Raw genomic sequence first — 23,513 nt, forward strand, 5'->3', positions numbered from 1 at the left:
AAACAAGACCAAAGATTACATGGCACTTAGTGAATTACATGTCAATGAAGATTTTCATTATCATTTTCTCCTATCCAAATTACTTATAAGCTGTTCCCGTGATGAGATCCTACAAACTCGGCTACGCAATATTGTTTGGAGTCAAAAGACTTTGAAGCTAAGAAATCTATACTAATATTATAAAGCTGAAGAGTTTGTTTGTTTGTTTGTTTGTTTGTTTGTTTGGTTGAACGCGCTAATCTCAGGAACTACTGGACCGATTTGAAAAATTCTTTTTGTGTTGGATAGCCCGTTAGTTCCTGAAGGCTTTAGGCTATTTATCATCACGCTAAGACCAATAGGAGCGGAGCACCAATCAAGAATATTTCAAATTAGTGAATTTTTTCCTTTTGAGAGCTGACGCTGCGTAAACGGTTAAAGTTTCGCAAAAATCATGTATGACAGGATTGTTCCACTTTAAAAGTTCTTTAAAAAAGTCCGCGGTAGCATATGTCTATCTTTTACCATTTTTATGCAAAAAAAATCTGTTTTAAAATAATGCATTATTTGCGAAGGTGTTTTTATAAACATGATATTAATCCTTATCCAAATAAATAAATTATTCAATTTTCGCGCGAGAGTTTTGGCGGAGGCCCTTGAGGTAGTGGGAGTAGTCTTGAGGAAAAGCTCCTTCTCCCACGGCCAGTGGCATGCTGGAAGCTTGGTAATTCTAGCACCCGTAGGAAAATATAAAAAAAAGTTTACCAATAATACTGCGGTAGGTGTAGTTTTCGATTTCGTTGTAAAAAAATAATACCACCGAGTAACTTTCACCGGATCAAAGGCCGAGCTGCATATTCATAAAATATAAGAAAAAAATATTTTCATGTTTATTTAACCTGATTTTTATTTATATTTTAAAAGTATTCAAATATTTAGATAATAACGTTAAAACATTTAAAAATAATCGTATGAGAACGTTTTCGACTTCTCCACGGACGAAGTCGCGGGCACAGCTAGTTCATAAAATATAAGAAAAAAATATTTTCATGTTTATTTAACCTGATTTTTATTTATATTTTAAAAGTATTCAAATATTTAGATAATAACGTTAAAACATTTAAAAATAATCGTATGAGAACGTTTTCGACTTCTCCACGGACGAAGTCGCGGGCAAAAGCTATTTGTAAAATAATTAGACTAAATTATTAAAAGTGCCTACCCAAAGTCATTATTCCACGCGGACGAAGTCGCGGGCACAGCTAGTAAATAATAAGAAGGTAAGTATAGAAGAGTCTTGCCAACTTCTATTACTGAAGAATACATTTTACCGCCGCGCGGCATTTGGTTCAGCTTATTCAAAATTCAATACTGAATCTAACAAACTGACACATATTATTTTGTGGTCAACCGCACTAGACTCTTGTGGTGAATCCACTTCAAACGTATATAAGACACGTAAATACAGATTTACCTGAAGGCTTTAACAGGAATATGTCATTGTTTTTCTACATCCGGATAAAGTAAGAAAATTAGAGAAAATAAAATGTATCTCCTGTGAAAATTATTTCCCACAATCTGCTGGAGCTTTGTACACGGCTCGGCAGTGGCTTACGCCCGTAAATTAATTCTACGAGTACCGTTTAGAAGTTGTTTTAGTTTATTTTTATTCTGAGCATGCTTCACTTAAAATAAGGTGTAATACTGAATGTTTTATCCTTTGCTAGCCAGTAAGACAAGACATTTTGGAGAAATAAATGTTTTAGACAAAATGTTTTAGAGTATGTCGCGTAAACAAAAAAAATATCCATTTTTACGAACCTAACACATACGATACCTTTACCTAATAGGAATTTTGTAGATTTTCATTTGTTTCTGCCGTTTTTGACAACCGCAAGCTCTGTGGTTTATGGCGATAAAAAGGTCACTGGTTTTGGTTTCAGATTCCACACAGTAGGAATTTTTGTGTGAAATGTGATTTCTTTTTGTGCTGTTAGTTGCCTTTATTATATCTGCTACATTTTTTATTATTAAAAAAAATACTTCAAACTTTTACAAAGTTATTGGATTTTTTTCTTTGTTGTTGTTCGAAATTTAAAGGCTTAATTCCATTTTTTGCCCGTAGATGGCATTGTGACGTTCTTCATTTAAATTCAAATTCTCAAGCAGTTCTCTTGTTGAGAGCGTGAGCTTACTCTTGCATCCGTTTAGGCAGATTGAAGCAATCGCCCGTATTGCTGTCCCGTACGTCCCGGCGGGGTCGTCCGCATCGGGCCCAAATGTACTACGTTATATACCGCTTCCCATTGTCGCCTAGGGATAGTATATGTGTATTGATGCGACGGGTTTCAACGTAATGGTATTGGCAAGCCGAACTCTGAAACTTACATTTGAGAGGCAAGACTGACTCAACATAAAGGAGATGTAATCCCTATTCCCTACTAATATTCTAAATGCGAAAATAACTCTGTCTGTTACGCTTTCACGCCTAAGCCATTGAACCGATTTTGATGAAAGGTAGGTATAGAGATAGTTTGAATTCCGGGAAAGAACGTATGATAAGTTAAAATCTATATTATTTAAATTAAAGCGGGATAAAGTTTTTCTGGGATAGACAACATTTCACGGAGGCGAAGCTGTTGGCAAGAGCTAGTAAGTAGGTACTCAACAAAATGAATGCACAAAGACGAACTTTTAGTGGATCTCAACTTCTCAACAATGTGGGATTTCAGTCTTCCACATTAATTACTTACTTGACTAAACTTTGATAACTGATAAATCATTATTTAATAATCATTTGATGTAGACCCAACCCACAAAAGGAAAGCCTGATTCGTCTTAATCGTATTTTAACTCCATCGACTTCTAAAAATAGAATGCGTGGGAGCTGAAACTTAAAACAGCAAATAATTTGCGTTTTAGTAAATAAATATCTATTTCCAACATTCAACGAAGAAACTGATTGGAATGACAATAATAAGCAACCATGATTACTGTTTTCTAACATTATGGTAATTATAAAAATAAATGTCCATATTCAGAGCGACTCTCAACTTTGGGATCTCAGAAAACTTTGCTCTAACACAAATAACAAAATGGGATTTCAGGCACTCTTAAATCAGTAAATATTACATTGAGTAAATCCAATTTAATTACTTTATTGTTTTTGTCTACTTCATTGCTATTTTAGTTCACAATCGACCAGAGCGGCAGCGGTAAAACTCAATTTAGAATAGAAAATTATCTCTGATAAACAAAAAAAAAAGAAATTAAATAGTTTTAAATAAAAGTTTTCTACTTTGTTAATAGGTTATCATCGTCTCCCTTTTGTTTTATTTTTTCAATAGAATTCCATACTGGCCGAATAAAAAAAAACAAACACGAATGTTATGAAAAACAAAAAACGTTCGTCGCGTTGCAATTTGAATACAGAAATTAATCACAGAAGGAATGTCGCCGAAGGCTCGCGGAATAACAAATAGGGTGTCTACTTCTCCCTGAATTAGCCCCGATTACTGGGTTGCCACTCTTTTCATTTCCCTGGACGCATGATTGATGACTAAATTAAATACGGTGACCCGGAATTAAATCCGGCACCTGCCTACAAACAATTTGTAAGGTCAAAGTAATTTTTCATTAAAAAATTAAGGGACAAAGCTTTATCAGGACGTGGATGAAAGTTAAGCTTACTTATTTTGTGTTTGCTGAGATAGTTAGTTATTTGTTTAGATAGACCAGCGGAAATAAATTTTAATGTGTCAGAGGAGATGGAACTAAGCACATTTTTACGTTCACGCCATCTGCGGTAGCCGGTACGAATCCCATAGGGAGCAAATGTTAGTGTGATGAGCTCGAACATTTATTTCCGGATCTATGGACGTTTTTAGTGTAGGTATTTTTCTTTTAAGTCCGTTAATACCCGATGGACTGACGACTTGATGAAATATGCAGAATGCGCTTGGATGAGCTCAGGACCGGTCGTTGTGGAGTCTTTCGATTGAAGAGGATCGTTTTCGGATACCATGATAATAATAATGATTAATCTGTCACCTAGAAAGATACATTTCCATCAGGTGTGATGCAGGCCAAGAGCGTCCTCTTTGTGGATAAAAAAACAGGATCTAGGGCCCGTACCTATTTTGTTTTTTTCCAGACAAAATATTCAAATAACCACTGTTCAGCGTGTCGAGTGGATTTATAACGAAAATTATATTTTTGCAAAACTCGGTTACTTAAGGCGGAATTTTCTAAGCTGTGTACTTACTGGGTGGAGATAGTTAAGTTTTATGAGTTGCCGGCTTACCCGGGCTCCGGAAATGTCGTGCAACTTTTGTTACTTACGGTTTTACACAACGGTAACGACTTTTCCATTGTATAATATGGAATAACCTGAAAAACAATGCAAATAGTTTCGCTGTTCTTCAAAGTTTCTATTTCTCAATAAAATAACCCATTCAGTGCTTGATACTTGTCTCAATGACTACAAAAAATAACTATTTGGTTTTCATAAATATACCTAAAGGCCTAAAATCATACTTCTTCTTCTATCCTAAGACGGTTTTTCTTTGATATTTTTTGTTGGAAATATTATATTATTTGTTCGCCTCGATAAGATTGAACTCTAAATAATTTTTTAAGCGTGATATTTGTAAAGCAGGAATATCTTGCTTACATCTGCTCTGTTTCCGCTTAATTAATATTTTCATGTGGCCAAATAATGAGTACATTAATGAAACATTTAACAAAACATTGCTCCCAATGAACTGACACGTCACTTCCGTGTATGATTTTGTAAACATGTGATTCTACATCGCCTCTGCCAACTTTTTAATTAGAGTTCAAATGATGGACAGTACCTACGGTAGGATCAGAAAACACGTCGTACAATGAATGATAGACAGGTGTTTGCTACATACATTTTTCGCGAAAAACATTGTTGTGGTTCACGTAAAATGGCATGTGAAAATATGAAATATTCAATGGAGTTTCAAACCTGAAAAGTGATAAGTAAATGGGTCATTTCCATGAATGTATGCGGTTAATTAAATTGCAAATCTTTGGACTTTTTTTTTATAACGTAGTTATCGGTAGTAATCACCAAGATTCTTGGCACCAACTCGTTAAATGTTGTTCAATTACTGATGAATACCACCAATTACGTTTTTTCACACACTTTATGAATTGTAGATTTTTAAAAGAAAAGTATCTAGGACTAGGTATAAAACGAGTTTAGAATCCTTTAGGTTCACTATTGTTTTTTTCACAATAGACTAAGCTAGCTCGAACTATAAAAAGCACTAACTCTCAAGATGATCTGCCCCTGGAGGAGATTTGAAATTCAATTGTCTGCCAAAGCCGAGGCACAAACGATGGCTCCTACGTATACTGGCGTAAGTGAAAAAAGTAAATTTTACAGGAGAGCCATTTTAGTGGCCAGAACCATATTTTTGGGTCATATCTTCTGACCTACTAAAACGAATTTAATGAAATTTCACATTTAGCCTTAACATGTAATGCTTTTGCTACTGCTGTTATCAATTTTTATATTTTTCTTATATATTTTGAGATTTTACGCATTGCCCTTTTACGTCGGCATATTTCTATAATTTCATGTATATTGTTCAACGTAAAGAGACTTAAATGACAACGTAAATATAATATTTTAAGCGATTACTCTCTTTATTTATGCATGTAATTATTTTAATTGTTATCATGTGCTATATCAATAATAAATCAGTTAGAAAAAGTCGTTTAATGTACCGTTTTACGTTTTAACGCAAATACGCCCATATACTGTGCTCGAGATTTAGTTAGGTCTTTTAACATAATGTGTCATATTTTTAAAAAATATAAATAACTTGAAAAAATCGAATTGCCTAAGGCGGGAATTGAACCCACGATGCCTTAGGCAGTTCGATTTTTTCAAGTTATTTATAATTTTCAAATTAGTTTGAGATGCGACTCTTAACGCTAAAAATTAAATAACTATATAATGTGTCATAATTTATAAATAAAACAATTTGCTAAATATTTTCATGGCTTTATTTAAGATTTGGATTATAAAAAATATATGTTTATGTAAGCAACTACTCGTATAGATTGACGAATCGTATGATTGGGCTTTATACGTGGCGTAGTTTTGCACATACGCCTATTTGCCTAAAATTTTATTTTGTATCTAATGGAAAAAAAAATTTTTTTTCTTACTGATGTTATAGATTAGAGCAAAGTGAAATCATTGCTTAAATAATTGGAAAAAGGCGTAAGCGGCAGTTTCGCCCTTATACGTAGGAGCCATCGCAAAAGAGTCCGCGCATGTAATTACAGAGTATGAACGGCCAGCGGAATGGCATCATGTCTGAAAAGTTCGGCATTTGCCCCCTTTTACTGTTAATATTGTAGTTTCCATTCAATTACTCGATTTTTTATTCCTTTCGTCCAACTGGGCAGACAGACGGCCCTTTTAACTTCGCTGGAGTGAAATGGAAAGTAAAATGCAGAAAACTGAATTAAAATTACACTTTCTCTCCTCGTGATACGCAGTACTTTATGTCAGCTTCACATTCCACGCCAGATATTTTAGCAAAACAATATCAAGCGTAACAAAAATATGCATGCATAAATTATACCAAAAACAATATTCACATGTAAATGATGACGCCTAATAAATAAAAGATTTAAGGAAATCCTCAACATGTAATATTTAATAAAATCCATATCAGCTTCCTGTATTAAACATTGTGCTAATCCGAAAGGAGGTCAGAACAAAAATGTTGAACAGACAGAGCACGACGCTGGCATGAGCTTCGTAAAGTTTGACTGAAACTTGGTAATCGATAACTTCTGTTTTGTGGCCAACTGTTTTGTTTTGATGTTATAGAAAATTATTGCAAACTTCCAAACTTTGGATTGGGAACTTAAAGAAAGTTGATTCTGAACACGTCTCTCGCAAGCCCTACAAAAGCTTTCATCTTTCATCGTGTCTGAGTTCTGACTGCTCAGTCGCCACGAGTTTTTATTACCTTGTGTTTAATTTTCTCATTATGATTGCACATGGCATTTCTATCAGTGATCTAAAGCAGTTCTGTTATGCCCACTTATAGGTACAAACACCTTCGTGATCAATTTCTTTTCCTTTTCAAATCAATCAAATACATTATAATAACATAATTTTTAAAACGACGTGTCATTAGTGTTCTATTTTTCTTTTCACCTCTTGAATATAGATATAGTAATAAATAATTACATATGTGGATTAAAATACGCTTGCCACCGTAAATGTGGACTCACACTCAGACAAAAACATCGCAACTATCTCAAAGATATTATGTGGCGGGCTATTTGTTTACAAAAACATGTCTGACTAACTAAATTAGTGGACTTATCCAAAAATATACTCATTACATCTATAGTCTATGCAGCCAAAATTCGCACCGACCATCAAGACGCCAGACGTTCGTCTACTCACTGGTCACTGTATAAATCTCTCACAGAGAATCTAAAAGCACATCAGCAATTAAACTTTGTGTTAGTTTTAAAAGGATCTATTTTGGGTCTCGAATCAGCGGTCGTTCATCAGATCTGTTATCGAGACAAGTTATATTCTTTCTTGCTTAAAGAGGATGTACTCAGAAGATCCGTACTTACAACAAACAAGAGACTTATTAGCTTTTGTAGAAGAAAATAAATTTGGATTTTCTCGGAATGGTTATAAACTTACTGTCTGATGTCTGGGGACATAAATGGAATAAAAGATATCAGCCATGTCAATCCTAATTTGGCGTTCATATTTGTCAGGGAACCACTTTGAAATTAGCTGTATTTCACAAAAGTTTAACCGACTACGGCAAAGCCAAAAGGAAGAGTTAATTATTTATTTATGAAATCAAAAAACTAGTTGCAAATTGCACGTCTTGATGAAAAAAGTAATTTAGAACAAATGAGAGTAGGTACCTAGGTCTCGAGTGGTGACCACGGGCCGGAAGACAGCGTGGTCAGACCACCCACTAGGTGGACCGACGATCTGGTAAAATTCACGGGAAGAGCCTGGATGCGGGCGGCGCAGGACCGGTTATTATGGAAATCCTTGGGGGAGGCCTTTCTCCAGTAGTGGACGTCATTTAGCTGAAACTAGAGTACCTAATTATGAGTAACAAGTAGAGGATTTTACAACGTTACACATGATTCCTCTCTAGATCAATATCTTGTAGACAAATAAAATAACAGTTCGCATTTAAGGTAAATACTGTTATATCTTATTGAATTAGATACAATAAGCGCGATTTGGCAATAAAATAGATAGTCTGACTGAAGTGCTGTTCACTGTAAGTACATACCTACATTAGCATATAAAAAATACAGCCTAATGGCTAAAGTCTGACTGTATGTACAATGGCATATAAAAAACACAACCTAATGGAACTTTAGCAGCAGTGACGCATCATTTTGTGGAACAGTACGTAAATAATAAACCACTTGGCTGAGGTATGTTCCAAAACTCTGCAAATGGTCCCGATAAATCAAGGCTTGGAATCACAAAGGCTTAATCTTCACAAATATCTTGCATTGCCAGATCTTTGGATCATTGGCTGAGCCATTACCGACCCAGATCTGTTTATTTACATATCGTTTAGGCCGTTGAATATTTCATAGGAATGTACGTGTTTTTGCTTAATCCAAAGTGAATTTAAGACCTTCGTGTTGAACATTGAATTTTATTGGGTTGTAAGAATTTATGCTAATCCGTGCTCTATTTAAGTATATTTAATTAAATAGTTAGAGATATTTCAATTTCAAATACAGATTAAAAGGCTATCCTTATAATATTTTCTTAACGCTATCGCATATTTTTTCACACCTGTAAAATTTACCAACATTAAAATATTTGTAACATTGTTTTTCTGATTGAGTAGGTTACACGAAACCATTGATTAACGTCAATATGCCGCGCATTTACTAAAACTTGTTCAACCACAACACATTTTCAGTCAAGTCAGTGAACTTCCATTGCACGAATTATTCTGTCGGCAATTCGGTCAATGCATACAGAACCAGTCGGCCGAGAGCTTTACCGCGCCGTAATTATAAAAATATAGTACAAAATCTGCGTAAGCACTTTCAGTATCCGATACCCAATATCGATTCGTTATCGAGTAGGTAATTAACATTTTTAAGACAACTCGTAATTTTTAATCTGGTTTGCACTTAGTTTTTAATTAACGTTCGCGCCATAAAAGTTATGTAGGTAATTTTTATAACTCGATCTGACACATTGTAAAATGTAATTTTTATTTTTATAATGCAATTTGTGAAGTAAACGGTATTCCGTACGATAATTTTTATATCGTTTTGTTAATTAAACACATATCTAGATTACAGATTGAAATAAAATTACTTACTTTTTAGCACATTAAAAGAAAGATTATAAAAAATCCACGACAGATTTATCCTTACAGCAAGTTTATGCTTTTAATTCGTAGGTCGCAGAGTAACAACTTATTTATGCTTAGCCTGGTATATTTTAAAACTCAGCTAAAATTTAAGGGACCGAGTAAATCCAAGTTGTGCAGTAGACAGCAGTGCAAGTTGGAATTTAATAATTGCGCCGTGTGGCGTCTGTAAACTTTCCTCTGGTACTTGTTGCTGTGAACTCGCGTAATTTGGAATTATGCGTGTAGATGATTTACGTCTTAGTTAGTCATATTTAAAGTTGTCCTACGAAAGTTTGTTATTTATTTAAACCCTTGTGCATTTAAATTAAATACCTGTCTATGTCTATATTTTGATATGCAGAATTAGTATTCTGTAACAAAGACATTATTCCAGTTACTGGACGTATCTAATTAAGATATTGTTCCAGTAAACATTTCAGTGCTGATACTGAATTTCAGATAATAATTTCACTTTTCTCTTACAGATATCAATGTGCAGTGAAATGTGAAGAAGTGTCTATGAGTGTTAAACAAAAATGAGACCGCCGAATTTGCATAACAATGACGCTCCGCCGGTGTGACAGCCTGCCCACGCACCTTCGGGATGCGCCCGCCCCGGCGCCCGACCCGCAGCCGAGGCTCCCCGAATCAACCACCGTCCCGGACTTCGCCGAGCCCCCCGACCGGGATCAAGTCATCGCCACTTGGAAGTCCCTTCACACGGACGTTACGAAAATAAAAAATGGCTTCCCACCCAAAAACGGGCCGAATCATGCCGCCGACAAAAAGCCCATTACGCACAATTTCGCCCCAGCATTCACGTGTAACAATAGACGGATCACTTATGATAATCGGCAAGTTGGGGCGGCGCAGGAGGTGGATCGGAGCTCGTCATACCCTCTGGACACGGGCCAAACGACGGCTACTGTGGAGAGCACTAGCTTGGTCAGGCGGAGGACTTTGCTGGAGCGTCTCTTGTCGTGGAAGAAACGGGATTGCGACTGCAAGGACCGGTACAAGCCGAGGTATCGGCCCGCTCCTAAGCTACGGGCCGAAGACTTGCTCTGCACGTGTGGAGTTAGCGGCAACCGCATCAGGCTGCCGGAGTGCAAAAAGTACGCGGAACGAGGTCGCTCTAAAAGTGTCGGATACGAGGCAGCGCGCGAAGTGACGCAATTCCGACGGTTAGTGCAGTGTGCCACGTAAAATGGGTTCGTAAAGGGGGTTTATCTACGTCCATTTCCTGAATCATTTGAAGATGTGTCCATCACTATCATGACACATTTCCCAAGCTTTATTCCGAATAATATTAGGTAACATTTTCATGAGTTATAAGATGCTTAAACTGAATTTAGACTTTTCAAGCAAGATGAAAATACAAAAGTTATCCGTAGGAAGAGCCTTTGGTTTGCCTATAAGTTTACACTCGTAGAATTTAAAACTATCCACATGATTGATAAATATTAACTTATTGCATAAACTTTGAATGTTCTAAAGGCAGACATTTGAGTAACATCCTTGTATCCGGAAACGATACTCTGTGTATGAATAATGCATCCTATACGTCTGCCAAAATTCGCAAAGAGTAAGATGATATAAATCTTACAGTAAAATACTTATTATCTTTTTAAAACTAATGGACTACATTACTGTACATGATTTTAATATTACAATCATGGTTAGTAGTAGGTATAAGTATAACATTAACAACTAGCAACATAAATAAAGCGACAATAGCCGTACGGCGAACCTTCACCTGTCCGACCGACTGGCCGACTCGTGATTCGATCCCCTCTGTGCTGGACTATTGTGGTGAATCCACAAGCTTAACACAATGGGTTAAAGATTAATTCTTTAAAAATAGAATTGGGAAATGTGTCAATAGATAAGATAGATCCCCGAACCCCAGTTCTAAGTTTGAAGTGTCTGTGTGTGTTAGATGCGCAAGCGCCGGGGCCAGTGTTGGAGCAGAAACAGCGGCAGCGCTGCGAGCGCGCGCCGCTCTTACGCTCGCTCGCCGCTACTACCCCGAGGGGGGGTGGGGGTGGACCATCACAGTCGTGGGGACCATCGTCCAGGTGTTATCACATGGACTGCAACTCGGAGGTGGGACGGGCGCCATCGCCTGCACTGCTGCCGTCAAGTATCGTGTGCCACCGCTTTATACGCATGGTAAGTCAGTCTATTTATTTTCATTTTAATCTAGAGCGACATGTGAAGATAGATGAGGTCTCATTCCTCGCAAAGAGCTCTAAAGTTTTAGGTGTTTTACGGACAAAAGGTCTTTGTACCTATAGAACTAAAAGCGCGGCAAACAAACAGCTACCACAAATCTAACAATAAAAAATCAAAAAGGTAAGTAAAGGCAAGATGGTCCAGCTATCAGCATTGCACATCCTAATGTCGCAAAGTAATTTACTAAATAGTAATGACATGACAATCAATAAATTGCTCCTTCATTACGATTAGGTACTACGTATTTTTCACTAAGCACATTTCTTGTCACTCTACTTTGATGTTTACCTAATTAAGCATCTCAGTCACGGTAAGACGATAAACTTAACTAATAACTCCATCAAATATTAAACTTTGCTGTAACGAACGGAGATACTGAGTTATGGCAACACTGCAAAACTAATCGCTAATTTACGCGATGTTAGCTCAGCTAATACAAACACCTACGCAGCCTTTGAAATTTTAATAGACCACCCGATTGCTAAAGTTTACATTATTTCCGATTTGCCCTAAACTCCCAGACTTTTGTTACGCTTTGATAGCAATTTACATATTAGACACGTTTGTTTAGTGACAAGATAAACGTTATAAACAGACCTCTCTATTAAATAAAGTTGAAATTAGTTTAATTTTCCTGAAATTTGTGGATAGAGATAAGTACCCAGTTTTGCTAGATTAAAGTAGGTTTAACAAGATGGATGTTTATTAAATTAATGTAAATTATTATATTAAAACATACATAAGTACCACTTGTAAAAATTGAAACTAATGCTTAGGTCTAACGAAGTATTCTTTATACTAGAAACTCATCGCTATAGTCTATGTCTCTTGTACAGCTTTCCTAACTATCAAAGAAAGATGATACTATGCTTCAGAGAGACATTAAGCCGTTGTACTATCTTTGTTTATGTTCATGAGCCTTACGCCCGTATAGCCCGACTCCAAGGATGTAAGCGCCCACACAAAAGAAAAAGTAAACTATATTCTCAGAAAGCTTGTAAACAATCAACTGCTTTTCATTAAATTGAAAGCTGGAGCAAGAATAACACAAAGTAAATACAATTGTCTTAAATAAACTTTGTTTGTAAACGTGCGGTGTATTGCGAAAGTTCTCCAAGATGATGATGGTTGTCATTAAACTATGTAATTTACATACATACTGAATGTTATAATGAGAGTTAGTAATTAAGCTACTTCGCGTTTCCTGAGACGAATATTAGTCTCAAATGTTGCCATATTATAACTTCTATCGCACCCATTATTAAGGCTAGATGAAGTAAAGTCATCACGCAAGATAAATTCCCGCATCTTCGTAATAATTAGCCAGTAAGTCCTCCAAGGAAGTTTTATTCGGGAGGCCTAGATGGGGTGAAGGTCACACCGAAGACCGCGAGACTCCGACCTTCGGCCTCAAGACACAAAATAGGAATGTAGAGAAACACCAATACATCCAATTAATAAGCTAAAATAGACTTTAGAAAGCACACTCAAAAAGGATCTTTGTATTTAAATTGGTACGTGTACTCTCTCGATTCGAAAGAAATTTTAGTAAATAAATAAAATAAATAAATAAATAAATTGGATACACACTCAATGGGACACATATTGAAAAATACCTCTCTATAATTAACTAGTCCTAATTTTTAAGGTAGGAGATCGCAAAGAAAAATAAAATAATGCCGAGCAGTGGCACTCCAAAATTGATTATTGCAATGCTATTTTTCAGTACTCTTTCATAAAATTGATTGCAGACAGATTTAGTAAAAGTTGCGTAGGTACCTATGGCTTCTGATAGTTTATTCTAATACCTACAGTCTCATTAAAAATATTGTCTTGATAGGCATGTAGGTATCAAGGGGAAAACTTTATACAGAGCTACTGTACACATTATTTATGGTGTGTCCCAACCGAGATTAACTTACTTATCCAATCGCCAGAAGTGCCTCGTAACGGCTCGATACTCGACTAAAAAGTTTTTCGAGTCCTCGTATATTTTCCTACAATCGCTCTTTGATTTCAGTTTTCACCGTTCTTTTAGCAGCTGCTTCTGGATCTAACTTTTATAATGGTCAGTTTTTATATCTCGGACACCATAATCATTGTCTTGTTATGCCTAAGGTCATGTTTTCAGATTTTCAGAATATTTCCATTTTTTATAACAGTTTGTATTGGTTAATAAGGGTTCTAGCTAATTTTACATAACTTCCCCTGCCTGCCTATATTGCACTATATGTATATTCTTTCGTCTACATCAACGTCAAAGACATTAAGTTGAAAAGAAACAGATGAGTCGAACATAAATATCTTTTACACTAACACCGATACAGCCTAATCTGACGTCAGCAAGATTTACTGACCACAATCTATGTTTTCCATCCATAAAACATGATTCCGGTTGTTATCTCAAAAACCAAGAAACACAATACTCGCACCCCGACTCTGGAGGACTTTTAATATCTATTTATAAATATCGAAATAAATCAAGTGTGCCAATATCGAAGTATTACCCTGTCGCTGCGAATATGAAGAACGTGATGTGGTTTTTTCGAGATATTATTTCACATATTTCAATAAGAACGCGTAGTGTCACATGTGAGAACAGCGATATTTTAATCTGTGGTTTTTGTAATATGAGAGAAACATAGCTAGTAAAATACGTATACAGGGTGTATATTTTATAATTGATCATACAAAAAGGGTGGATTGGTCTGAGCTATCAAGTATGTATCTAATTATCCCGGATAATAGATTATCATAATACCATTAGGTAATTGATGAACTTACCTCAATACAAATTCACACTGACCACTATCAAATCGGGAAATGGCCGACAACATAATTTGCGGCTAAGCAATTAGTTTATTCATTGTTGTTTTCATTATGAAATTAAACTCTCTGTTTGAAACATTAATTAGGTGGGTATGTTTAAAATAAATGAGGTGATTGATTATCATACATAATAATTAGGTAAAAAGAAGTTTATAGTACCTAAGTACGAATTTAAACAACGTTATGATATTTGGATACTATACAGGTTGGAATTTTGTCATGCTACCCGGAGGGAAAGTACTTTTAATGTAGATAGAACATATTTTTACTCAAAGAAAACATTCCTTTATTTTTCTTTGATATTAAAAGTACTTTCCCTCCAGCGGGTATTACAAAATTCCATCCTGTATAATGCGTATGTTCCCGCTTTATTTAAAAGCCGATATTAACGTGACTAGGATCGTCACCGTCCTAAAGTGGCGCCATTGTAATACTAAAATAGACTGGATGAAGATAGTCTCCTGATTCGGCGTGATGAATAGAGGCGCTGACACCCGGTATATTTATTACGGGGTGTGGTGAACAGGGATATCAAATTAGTTGACAGAAACTTTCAAATAACATGAAGAACTAAAATAAGCAGATACTTCCTCATTTTAGTGGAACGATATTTTCATTTTCAGCTTCCAAGTCTGAGAATGGTTGCTTTCGAAATTGAGAAAATTCATGTGAAATTAACATAATCTACAAAAATCCACAGTACATTATAATTTTATAATATTTTAATGAACTTCATTAATTAAAAATTAATTAATAACTCCACCAACAGGAAAAAAATCTTTTTTAGGGATGAAAAATACCAAATGTTAACCATTTGAGAGAGGATGGAACAAGTATTCATTTTAGTTTCCTTGTTTTGAATACGTGTGCGTATAAAATTAATTTAATTACCCCTTCAGTTTATACTGTAGCATGGTAATATAAAACTGAATCTTCAAAGTAATACGATGAGAGCACAAAAATTGAGTTTCTGTTGGTTGCCAAAGTTGCCTCAGCATAAAACTTTAGACGACGAGTGGCAATACGCTTGATTGATGAGCCCCCAATGAGAACCAGATCTCTTGTTTCAATATCTTTGGATAGATCCTTTATTAACAAAATTTAATTCTATCGATTGAGTTTTCAATAACGCTGACGCACCTTGAGTTTGGTACAATACTTTCAGGTTTTAAGAATCTTTATTGTCTTAAGGTAATAAAATGTTTCACCCTAAGACATCACACTTTCAAACTTACATTAATGCAAAAAAAAACTGTAATGTACAGTCGCGAAATGAAAAGGTTCGTCACCTTAGTGTCGGTTTTCGCTTGCACTAGGTACTGTAAGAGTCAAACCTGCCAACATAACAGTGCAAGAAAACAGTGCTGCTAACATTTAAATAAATATGACGTTTGCTAACGTTTAAGGTTTTGCTTGTTTATTTTTCTATCCCATCAGTGCAATGCAATGATGACATTGACCAATTATGCTCGTGCTTTGTCCTCGAGATTAGAAATAAGAACTATGTAGTATCACGTACGGTGATGCCAGTTTACGCACTGTTAGTTGAGGATATTTNTTTACGAAATCCAGCCTGCTCGATGGGTTGCTGTTCGTCTAGTGTGCTTTCGATTCGTTTTAAAATTATCTTGGCAAAGATTTTATAAATGTTGGACATGAGACTGATAGGGCGATAGTTTCCAATATCGTATTTATCTCCTTTCTTATACAGAAGAATGATGTTAGACACTGTCCATTGCTGGGGGATTATTTCAGTGGTCATGATATTGTTAAACATATCCGTGAAAATAGGTATTAAAGCTTCTTTGCTTTGTCTTAGGATTTCATTGTTTATGCCATCGGGGCCTGGAGATTTGTCTGCACTTTGGGTATTTATTGCTTTCTCAACCTCATCTTGAAGAATGTCAGGGACGTCTGATATTTCCGCCAAATCGATTTCGCTTTCAGTTCCGTTACTTTTGTACAGTTCCTTATAATAAGAAGTAGCTGTTCTTAATATATCTGTTCTGCGATAATTCCATTTTCCATTTGTGTTTTTCATTTTGACGATCCAGTCCATTGAATTTCTCAATTCTTTGTTTGCTTTTTTGACTCCGCCTGTTTTGCCTATATATCTTTCAATTACTTCCATTCTGGTTTGTTTCCTATCCTTCCTTATGCTTTCTTTGATATCTTTACTAATTCTCGTTAGTTGCTTTCTTCTATCTTGTGTGTCTTTTGTTTTGATTAACTTGCTTCTTTCTTCTAATAGTTTTGTAGTATCTATTGTTAGCCACTTTTTCGTTTTTGTTTTGGTGTTTGTGCTGAGTTTTATCTGGGTTTGGATGATATCTTCTATCCAGTTGTATTTTTCTTGTGTTCCCAATTTCCTTGTGTTAAGTTTAAAGTCTATGAATTTGTTCCTAAGAGCGATTGCTATTTGTTTTGACTGATGTTTTCCGAGCTTTGTATTTCCTGGGTTTTGTCTAGGTCTTAGTTTCTTTGGTTGTTTTGTTGCCAATTCTGTTCTGATTAGTTTATGGTTAGTGTTGAAGTTTAATTGGTTGATTACGGTAAAGTTTGTGAAGCAGTTGCTTCTATTGGACATTATAAAGTCAATTTGGTTTTTATATTTACCGTCAGGCGAGATCCAGGTCCACATGTTCTTGTTCTTTTTCATGAATGTAGTATTTAAGATGGTTAGGTCATTTTCAAGGGCAAAGTTCATAATATATTCACCATTTCTACTTCTGGTTTTGTTATTATACGTGAATGGTCCTAGTACCTTATTTTCTTCTGGGCGCCTTTCCCCAATTTGGCCATTACAGTCTCCCATTACTATAAGGTTTTGGTGACCATGCTCTTGAATAGCTTTGTTTAGATCTAGATAGAATTTATTAATCGTTTCAACATTTGATTGTTCGGTAGGTGAATATATTTGTACAATAGACCACGGATCTTTGTATCCTGGTAGTTTCAAATTCATGATCGCAATACGCTCTGAGATTCCTATGAAGCCTTCTACGTATTCTGCTATCTGTTTTTTTATAATAAATCCAACCCCATACTGTCCCGGGGTCTCGCCTATGTGATAAAGTATATAATCTGGGTAGGATGTGATATTTTCGCCTATTCTTCTAACTTCACTCAGGCCAACAATGTCCCAATTAATGTGTTCTAAGGCATATATTAGTTCGGTGAGATTTTCTTCATTCTTTAGTGTAAGTACGTTGAGGGCTGCGACGTAAATTTTTTCTTTTTGAAGTTTATGACTTGTGTTATTTCTTGATGTTGGAGGGTTGTGGTCTCTTTCCCCCACGAGGACCAGTCGGCTTGGGGGAGGTTGGTGTTTTCCTGTTCTTTCATTGTTGGTTTCTTTGGTTGGTTTCGGTTTCCGTTTGCCGATTCTTATTTGCTATTGTTTCTTTGTAGTGGTGATATTGGAAAGAGAGCTGGATCTAGACCGCATCATATCGAAAGCGTTTGACCTACTTGTCTTGATTGAAGATACAGTCTGTTGTTTTTTGGGCTGGTTTTCGTAAGCAGTGGGTGAGGTAGTCGATTCTCTCTTTCTTCTCTCTTGACTGTTATTCTCTTTAACTATTAGTTTGTCATACTTCAGATATGCTAAGTTTCCTTTTTTCCTCTCTTCTACTAACTCAGCTTGCAGACTTTTCCTCTTTTCTAATACTTCCTTTGGATAATCTTCGGAAATATTAATTTCTTTTAGGTTCTTTTTATTTCTGATAATTTCGTTCTTCTTCCAATTGTTTACAAACGAACACAATACCGGCCTAGGTTTATTGTTTGTCAACAAAAATAAAGAATACCAATTCAAAGAGGTTGGTGATTTAAAATAATATACAAAAATTAAATGTAGAAATTCTTAAAAACAACCAAAAAATTAAAAAATTAAAAATAATACTGGGGACTATCTCGACGGTGAATAATCTTTGAATCTTTTGAATCTTTGTGGCAAATCCAGAATCGTGAGTTGTTGAAATATAGAGCAACCAAAACAAAGCTTGCTGAAGGCGGGAATGAGTTTAATTAGGTAAACGACGAGAGAAAATAAATTTTTAGGATATTGTTAAACCTGTTATATTTTTCAGATCAAGTACTATAGTCTAAAGACCGATTGTAAAATTGACAGATAATACATTATTTTTATCATATTTCACAATATTAGATGTGAGAAGAAACCATGAGCACAGTTTTTCTTTAGATTTAACAGATTCACATTAATTTTATTTTTATTAACTTGTGGTATGTTTTTATATTTTTATTGCTTAGTAGGTACTTAATGGATTTTACTGGCCATAATAATACTGACCGATTTCTAAAATACATTTAAACAATCGTGTAAAATAATTCAGCAATTAACGATCCCGAAACCGATCGAAAATAAATATCATTCTCCAAAGTTAATACATAATTGTCATTAATACGATCCAGTCGTGCAACAAATCGCAAGTAAAAACAATCTAAGTAACATTAATAATTCCAACATGTCGATATTCACGAACCATTTTTAACACCAAATTGCCGTCTGTACAAACATAATAAATATCAATTAATTGCACATTGACTGGCTAAAAAATGATAAATACCACTAATACTTAACAAAAATGCAGTCCAATTAGAAAAAAAATCGTTAGAAAATTCTAATGAAAATGTTGTTTCTTTTTATAATAACAAAAAGATATCACAATTAACCAAACAAACTGCAAATTAGTGTTTGGACAAGTCAATCATATTTCACACTTCGTTGTGGAGCGGCGTCGCACGCAAACTTCTGACAAAGAACAACACACACAAAGACACTCATTAGTACACATTTACATCACTAATGTGCGCACGTGGCTCTAAGATCAAACTTTTCAATTAACTTTCTTAATTCAAAACCGCTTTGTCGTTTTCGCGCTTTTTTGTTTAACACAGCCCGATTCTTTTTTTAAACGGATGGAATGCCTCGAATTACAACTGGCCAGCATGCACAATCGATTACTGAGATATTTCAGTAAAAAGTTTTCATTTTTTTGCTATGAATTGTTTTTGGTTTTTGTCAAATGGAATTTTTTGGAGGACTAGACGAAGTAGTCTTTACCGCGAGGTATTCGCTATGAAACTCTTCCCTGAGCTTGGTGCAAGGAAAAAGCATTTTTCCAATACATAGAAGGTTTTCTTGGCGGGTGCATGTGTGAGTAGTCTACGGTCGTCTCACGCGTGCCTGTGTGCGTCGCACTCGGCGAAGTGAGCGTGTGTGTAGCGTTGTGAGCGTGTGTGGGTATTTTATGACTCAGAGTGCATCCCTTTCGGTGCGCACACAATTTATATGTGTGCGCCTTATTTTTTTTCTAAACGGCACTGTTCCTTGTGTATGCGAGCGAATTTTTCGTGTATGAGTGCTCTGTTTTTTCACTGGACTGTAAAGCAGTTTGAGCTTTGTATTCGGGGGTTAAGGGTTGAATTTGTTTGGGGGTGGAAAATGTATTTTTCAGTTTTATATCGGCGATATGAGAATCGCGGATAGCAAAGAAAATGTGGGGGGAATAAAAAAAATGCATCGTAGATTTTCAGGTAGACACATTTTTCTTTAACCCATTTATAGACGTTCTCGTGTGTGTGTTGCATCTAGGGGTGGGGGGTGGAAGGGTTGAGAGGGGGGTGAACATATAAAAATGATAACGCATCGCAAGACGGCTGCTTTTATGGTTTTTCTTTATTTTTTAATGTTTTATTTTTTATTTGAAAGCGTCGGAGTACCTCGTCGGTAATATATTTTTGATGTTGGTCCCGGGGGGTGGTGGGGTATAGTATGTATTTGGAAGGTTCAATAAACTTACGTAATATTACCTTTGTACTGGCGGTAAATTTGGGAAATCTACGACTTTTCTAACAGGCTCTATGAATTTGTTACTTAAACCCTTCGTTAAAATATGGATTCCTTTTGGATATGCTAAATGGTACTAAAATGAGCAGAACGAATAACTCTCGTGCACAAATAAGTAATACTTTAGTTCGTAGTGAATATTACACCGCTTTGTGTGACTTGACCCTAATACAGGGTGACAGGAAAAATACAATATGGCGTATCTGCACTAATATGTATTATAAAGAGGAAAACCTTGTTTGTTTGGTTGTAATGAATAGGCTCAAAAACTACTGGACCGTTTTTTTTAAATTCTTTCACCATTCGAAAGCTACATTATCCACGAGTAACATAGGCTAAATTTTAATTTGGAAAAAAATAGGGTTCCGTAAAATATTTAGATAATGTAGTCCACGGGCGCGAAGCCGCGGGCGGATAGCTAGTTAAGAATATTTTGACATCCGATGTTGATGTAATGAGAGCTTTTGTACATAAAATGTATATTTTGTTTGATATGTTCTTGTCTGTACTTGTCATAATATATTGACTGTTAAGTGAAGTTTTCATTGTGATCAAGAAAGCTTTCTGCATGTGAGCATGAAGAATACAAAAATTAATACAATCAAGTAAAATAATCTCTTGTATAAATAGTTAAAAATATTAATTAAACTCAATCAGCTTGTTTTTTGCATAATTAAGCGAAAAAGTTTGTGATATTCTAAAAGAAAACACACTGTATAAAGCAATCAGAGATTTACTCATCCTGTATATTTTATAAGACAGTAAAAAATACGCGTTCATTCAGAAGGATTGCCAATTACCGCGTATGGAGAAAAATTTCCAAGGATTTTGAACTCTATTGTCAATGCAATAAGGAAATGAAGATTTTACTGTTACACAGGTGATAACTAGGTCTTAATAACGCACGTACAGTCGGGAAACATCTTAAGTTAGGCGTATTTGACGGTTGTGGGAAAACGAACCGTATTACAAGTGATTAGATTTCAAAATTGGGATTTATTTTAAAACATTTGCTAATTTGGTAGGTACTTATTACGGTTTGTAGTCACTGATATTAGTTTATTTTATTTGCAACAAATAAAAAAATAGTGCATTGTAGAGCTACGAGACGGACATCTTAGTAAAAGTGTCTCGCCCGTATTCACAAACATTACTATGAGGTCTCACAGTGCGCGTGGACGCACAGGGTGACACACGAACCAATAACAGAGCTGTATTCAACGCTGTGCGTTCGATTTGCTGCTTCACTTAAGCAAGCATGAAAGTGAATAGAGTCTAATCTACTTTATACTATTGACTTATCAATCTTCAGCTACTTCTTAGTCCAAAAAATAACTTTTTGTGTAACAGTAAAGCTTGGAAATGATTTTTCATTATAAGGTAGGTAATAGTTAAAACACAACTCGTGTAAAACCGCGGTCTACAGCTAGTTCTCTAAACCTTTCAAGCAATAACAAACTTAGCAAAAATTACCCATAATTAATTAAAAATAATAGAGCAACTTTACATCTTTATCCTTTCCTAAAAATACACTTCTCATATTAAAAACGAGTAAGTAGATTAGTGCTACATAAAACTTTATGTTTATGGCATAATAATTACGACTAATATTATGTATTTAATACTAACATACAGCTGACATAAGGGTGGCGGTATCGTAAAGTGAACGTACCATCCCATATAAAACATTCTAAGCTTGAGGGTATTATTGGTAATTGGTAAAAACTTAATGTATTTTTCAACCTCAAATAAAATTTTCCACGGATAATTCACAATATGAGCAAGTCAAAATGTTCTCTTTCCATAAAGAAAAAAATCATTTTTAGGATAAAATATGCTGCAGGCTATCCTTGCATAATATTGTTTGAATAACTGTAACTAATAACTGAATAAAATTAAAGTAAATATAATTTAATTTTAGTAGGCACTGTTTCAATATTAGTCTGACAAATAAATAATTTATTGATTTAGACATTGAACTGATTTCAAATAATTTGGCCCACATTTTTGCTTTAACTCTTTTCTAATAATACAATACAGTACGTACCCCTCTATTACTAGGTTATTGAATATTATACCTCTATCAAAATAAAACGGCTGAATGAATCCGAAAGAACAAACAGAAAATGGAAGAATAACTACTCAGAAAACTTCTGTCTAAATCTTTGTATTGTGTCATTATATTATCCAAGGCTTTCTTTCATTGAACGAGTTACATTTTAAGGGTTCCGTACCAAATAAAAGAACTCTTAGGATTGTCGTAAACTAGAATCATGAGAAAAAATGAGGTTCAAAGTAATATTATTTAGTTTCAGTTTTTGACTCTATAAATTATTTTCCATCTAGCGACCGCCCGCGATTTCGTACGCGTGGATCCCGTTTTACCATCTTAGAGGTAGAGTTTCGTAAAATCCTCTCTTAGCGGATGCCTACGTCATATCATCTACCTGCATGCCAAATTTCACCCCGGTTTGGGGTGTGCGTTGATAGATCACTATGTCAGTCAGTCAGTCAGTCAGTCACCTTTGAGTTATATATAATACTTTCCGCCCGCGGCTTCGCCCGCGTGGAATTTTGTCTGTCACAGAAAAACTTTATCGCGCGCGTCCCTGTTTCAAAAACCGGGATAAAAACTATCCTATGTTCTTTCCCGGGACTCAAACTATCTCTATGCCAAATTTCATCAAAATCGGTTGCGAGGTTTAAGCGGGAAAGCGTAACAGACAGACAGAGTTACTTTCGCATTTATAATATTAGTTGGGATATAGATTAGAAAACTTGAACTACAATGTTATGGTTAGTCTACTTGATGAGATAATAAACGAAATGAAGAAGAACTCGGTACGGGACCCATAGGTACTGCGTGATGTCGACTCTTACTTAACCAATTTCTAATAAAAGTATTAATGCGTAGGCTATGAGCGAGAGAATCTCATTCAATTGAACTAGAGTTTCGTACTCACAAAATCTGAAAAGTCCTGCTTTTTCGTGACGCTCCATTTTTCTATTAACAATTTTTAATGACATATTAACATTTTTGATGCCTTTTGTGGCCTCTTATAATCTTGATGTCAAATTTTACGAGTTAGCCACGTCTGACATCGATCGAATGCAAGTTTTAGTATTCTCCTAGACCTTAAAGTATTTTATCAATCTCTAAGAATACA

The 23,513-nt window shown here is 35.4% G+C and overlaps 1 protein-coding gene across 1 annotated transcript in view; it reads left to right on the top strand.

The window, feature by feature from the left end:
* LOC114354347 (uncharacterized) overlaps positions 1-23,513 on the top strand; it is a 50,272-nt gene that overhangs the window by 17,360 nt on the left and 9,399 nt on the right. Inside the window, exons 2-3 of the mRNA XM_028306682.1 lie at positions 9,896-10,594; positions 11,350-11,582. Coding sequence (XP_028162483.1) covers positions 9,972-10,594; positions 11,350-11,582 — 856 coding nt within the window. The 5' untranslated portion in view covers positions 9,896-9,971. The remainder of the gene's footprint in view (positions 1-9,895; positions 10,595-11,349; positions 11,583-23,513) is intronic.

This window comes from Ostrinia furnacalis, unplaced genomic scaffold (genome assembly GCF_004193835.3).
Source record: "Ostrinia furnacalis isolate ACB-3 unplaced genomic scaffold, ASM419383v2 OfSCF2046, whole genome shotgun sequence".
Classification (NCBI taxonomy): domain Eukaryota; kingdom Metazoa; phylum Arthropoda; class Insecta; order Lepidoptera; family Crambidae; genus Ostrinia; species Ostrinia furnacalis.